Source organism: Eutrigla gurnardus, assembly GCF_963514095.1.
Source record: "Eutrigla gurnardus genome assembly, chromosome: 12".
NCBI lineage: Eukaryota > Metazoa > Chordata > Actinopteri > Perciformes > Triglidae > Eutrigla > Eutrigla gurnardus.
In genome coordinates, this window is record NC_139926.1 from 26,349,840 (window position 1) to 26,354,813 (window position 4,974).

The 4,974-nt window shown below is 44.6% G+C and overlaps 1 protein-coding gene across 1 annotated transcript; it reads left to right on the forward strand.

The window, feature by feature from the left end:
• Nucleotides 1-309: 309 nt before the first annotated feature.
• LOC311022016 (mid1-interacting protein 1A-like) lies at nt 310-2,317 on the forward strand. The gene is made up of 2 exons (XM_084023007.1): nt 310-445; nt 615-2,317. Exon 2 carries the CDS (start codon nt 948-950, stop codon nt 1,464-1,466), a length of 519 nt encoding a protein of 172 aa, XP_083879133.1. The 5' UTR covers nt 310-445; nt 615-947; the 3' UTR covers nt 1,467-2,317.
• Nucleotides 2,318-4,974: the final 2,657 nt, after the last annotated feature.

Genomic DNA, 4,974 nt, shown 5'->3' on the forward strand with positions numbered 1-4,974 from the left:
TTTGTTGCTGATACTTTTTGTGTACTTGTACTAGTTGTACTTGCTGTGGAGTATTGTGTTGCTGACACACTTCAACGTCCCTCTGTTGAACGAAACCAATAATTATTCCGAAGCCTTCTTCATGCTCGACCACGTGTTGCCTCTGTTTTCTATATTCAAATGACTCAGTTGTGAGCTCGTCATTGGTCCGAGACCGGCTTGTCCCGCCTCCCGGGACACTCGACGCGGCCACGTGATTGGCTGTGGCGGAGGCCCGAGCGGTGGGCCGATGGCTCGGCTGATGAATATTCCGATGCGCGGTGTCGCGGCTCGGCTCGGCCGGGCCTCACCCTGCGTGTCATCGCTCCAGAATGTGGGTTGTGTGGTGATGTAACTCACTACCTCTTTCAACCGGAAGACACACACCACGGCACACAGTCACGCAGGACCAGAGACACTCCGCACGGTAAGTTAGAGGGACGTGTTGTTGGATAAACGACGGCTGTCGTGCGTAATTACGCGCGAAAGAGCGTCTTTTTGTCATTCTTTTAATCTGTAGAGTTGGATGACACTTTGAAGCCACTCCTCTTGGGAGTGAAACTGTGCCAAACCCCTGTGCTTGTGTGCTATTCCAGGTCATCCGGGTCTGGTTACCTCTCAGTGGACGGACTCGACGAACAGGTTTGTGGAGGGTCCGCCTCTGGAGCACACAAACACCTGCGCGCCTCGCCCTATATAAACGCGCACTCTTCTCCACGCTCACTAGAAACTAAGGACTCAAACACACACATCAAAGGGGGAAGTCGCCTGATCCAGGACAGCCAATCCCCTCCGCAGACCAGCAGCCGCTCCTCTAATCCGATCAACCCGGAATTAAAGCAGGACGCTCCGCAGAGGAGAAACGCACAAGAAACCCGGAGCTTTTCATTTCTGTCCGAGGAGAAGAAAACCCAAACAACCTCGTCACCATGATGATGATGCAGCTCACAGAACCCCGCTCCCAGAAAAACTCCCTGTTCAACGCCATGGACCGCTTCATCGGCGCCGTCAACAACATGGACCAGACCGTCATGGTGCCCAGCATGCTGCGGGACGTCCCGCTGGAGGAGGACCGGGAGATGAGCTCCCTGAAGTCGGACGAGGAGGAGGGCGACATGTACAGCTACTACCAGCTGCTCAAGTCCATCCGCAGGGACATCGAGTGGGGGGTCAAGTGCGCAGCCGCGGACGAGAGGCGCAAGGAGAGCATGAAGTTCAGCCGCATGAACTCCTCAGCCTCCTCCTCCTCATCATCCTCCTCATCCTCCTTCTCCTCCTCCGCGTCCATGTCCTCCGAGGAGGACGAGGAAGAGGACGAGGATTTGCAGAAGCAGGTCCAGTACCACCTGACCGGGCTCCAAGGGGTTCTGTCCAAGCTCACGGTGCAGGCCATCTCCCTGACCAAGCGCTACAAGCAGGAGGTGGGCATCGGGGGATGGGGCCAGTGAGCCCCCCCTCCCCCTCCCTCCACAGAAACTGAAAGTCCAGCATTTTCTTTTTAACTGGACTGCCTGAACTGACTTCTCTCATGGGGCCCCGTTTGCTGCTGCTGCTGAAATCTGAAATGGACATTTGAATGGCAGAGAAAAAAGGGGGGGCAGCTTCTTTCTCTCTTTTTTATGCTCCTTTGTGGTATTATTGACTGTGGATGTGTTGATCCCGATGGGGGGGAAGCGTGCGTGTACAAAACACCAAACTCATGTTTTGCACTCCAAAAAAAGTGTTCTTGTACGCGTCCACGCCTTCCCGGCCTCACGTGAGAAACCAGATGAAACATATTTAAAACCTGTTTATTTAAACCTGTAATTTATTACCTCACGGCTGTTTAAGTGAGAGTGTGAGACGTTAAGTTAGTGGACTGAATGAACCGCGGGGACCTCGTGGTCTGGACCACCACCTCTTCTAAAGGGGAGGAGGGATACTGACAAAAGATTTGGCTTCCTGCTCGTGTTGCTGATGATGTCGGTGTGTCCAGACCGATTCGTGTCCCGTGTGTGTGTGATGAGTTCACATCGGTGTGTGTGTGTCTTTGAACTGAGCCGGCGTGGAAGGAGGCAGATGCTGCCGTGGAAGCTTGCCTGTGATCTCCCGACGTGCCCTACATGGCCACTGAACCACAACTGATAACGCTTCTGCAAAAAAACAGAGAACAATGAAGGTCGTTGTTGTCCTTTTTTTGTTATTGGACGTGTCCATCTGTCAGAATAAGCAAAGTTTACCTTCTGCACCATTTTTTTTGTACTGATAGTATTTGTTTCTAGAAAATAAAACTTTTATATGAATGAAATTCAAACTTCAATTCTTGTGTTTTGGTTTCATTTGATTTAACCTTTATTTAACCAGGTTTAAAAAAAGCCCATTGAGATTGAGGATCTCTTCCAACAAGGGTGACCTGGCCAAGAAGGCAACAGCACAAGTCAGAACCAGTCAAAAACATGCAAACAGCAAGACAAGAGATCAAATACACATGAAAAATGTCCTTCAAAGTCATTTTGGGGATCAAGTCTGGCAGTTTTAAGTCCTTCTGGCGGGAGATCCAGTCAAAGGGTGCAGCGTATTTAAAACCCCCTTTTTCTCAGTGCGAACACGCGGGACAGTAGAAGCTCACAACATTATCGTTACACAGCTAAGAAGGAAAACCAGAGCAAGGTCTTAGAAATGAAGCTCCAGCAGTGTGTCCGCCTGCATAGACAGAGTTTCTCAGACTGAGGTGCTACAGACAACATAATACATATAAGAGCCATGCTCCATTAATGCAGTTAAAAAAATGTCACAGCACAAAAAAACGAATTTGTCCCATTCAGACCTTCTGATAAATAGTCTCCAAGCCGACGTAGACCATCAGGGTCCCTCATTGAGCAGCCTGTCACAGGTCAGTGTTGTGTCAAAGGACACATTTTATACATCTTTGTATGAAATAAAAAAACATCTGAATAGAATATAAAGCACAGAAAATACAAAATGATTTTTTCTTTCTGCAGGACCAAGGACATTCTACTTTAATTGCTGAATTCAGAAATTTGAATGGACTTATGAATTATACAATTTAAACTAAACACGGAAAACTTAAAAGAATGGGGACAGAAACTCCTCTTTGGGGAGTGTCTTCGCTTCTCTCAGCTTAGCAAACAGGTGATTATCAAATAGTGCACATGTATGTTGGCAGTGAGTCTGACTTTTTTTTGTTTAATTTTGACGTCTAATTACAGCATCTAAAACAAGGAACCTGATTATCAATGATGACACTGCAGTTTTTTGTGTAGCATCACCCTGATGAACAATAACCACATCAGTAAGAAACGGGGTTCACGATCAGCTGCAGACGGAGCGACGTCGTCCGTCACTCAGACTTCGAGTGGCGACACCTTGAACCACCTGAACCCTCAAATAAAAGCTCCCGAGGAACGGCGGCGGTTTGTTCAATGAAGCAACATCCAATGAATGCATCCAAAAGCTTCTTTTTTTTTTTATTTGGTTTTGTTCAGTGAATATTTCCCAGAATGCATGTGCGGTAGCTGCATTGTGGAATAGAACAGTAAAAACATGAATATATGCACTGGAATCAGTTAAATTTGCTTTAGACTTTACAAATGTTTTATATATTTTGAAGATAAGTGTGATACTCAGGAGACACAAACAGGAGCTCTCTTATTGTTGTTGTTGCAGTGACGACCTTTGGAGGCGGCTGGAGTTTCAGTGTCACAACAGGTCAATAGGGTGTAACATCACCCACTCGCCTCACACACACACACACACACACACACACACACACACACACACACACACACAGTAAGCATATGCAAGTATGTCTTCTCAACAATTGCCTCTGTTGAGTGGAAAGACAGTCACAGAGGAACTAAAAAACTAACTTTAATATTAAACATTAGATTTTAAACTCCAACATTCCAATATTTGTGGGCTAGAACTGTATTGTTACGACTTCTTCAAATACCTGCTATGTGCTGAAAATCTAGTTTTTTTCCCTGAATTCTTTCAGTCAACCCCCCCCCCCCCCCCCCAAAAAAAATCTAAAATATAATTAATGTATTTTAAAATGGTACTGTGTATCTCTGTAAGTAATCCGTCTTTTAAAGAGACACACCTGTGAACATTCTTTCTTCTTAAATGCAGCCGCTGCCGTCCACATTCTGGACAAAGGTAACGTGGTGCACCATTGACTGAATGCCATTGTTGGTTTCTAAGTATGCAAGAAAACAAGCTTATCATTAACCTCAACCTGAATGCCTGATGTTAATCTCTGAAGAGCAGTGATGCGAGGAGGACACGGAAAACTTCTGTTGTTGTTTCTCATCATGAGAACCTAGTTAAGTTGGAGGGATTTTTGCAGTTTTTATGTAAAAACAAGATATTCATCTCTCTGAGATGCAGAGGAGTAGAAGTGTTAAAAATGGAATGGAATTACTCAAAAAAAGTAATAAAAAAGGCACAGCAGGCTTCAGTAAGTGTATTTACTTTCACTACTGACTGTTGAAAGCCCCATAAAAACACAGAACAAATCTGAGAAGGGATTTCCCAACAACTTTAAGTAACTTGTTTTTATTGAAGTGAAGGTGAACAGATACGCATCGTGATTTAAAACAAATAAAACACGTTACAAGGCTGAGTTTTTTATTTATTTATTAATTTTCAATAGTAACATCTTTTTATTTTATGTTTTTTAGACCTCATTTTTGCTTTTTTTTCATTCAAATGTTTATTTAAATCGAAATTGGAGTACATTATACAGCACAACACAGATACAACATTTTCTTTTATTTAAAAAAAATAAATATAAGTAAAAATGTGAAAATAAAATAAAAATAATAATAAGGCTGAATTTTTAACACACAAACCAAAGTCTTGATAAACCTCTGACACTCAAAGAACTTCGGCCCTTCGAGGACACGCAGAACGGTCAGTAGAGCTCCTTTTTGTCCCTTCGCGCGCACCGTAGAA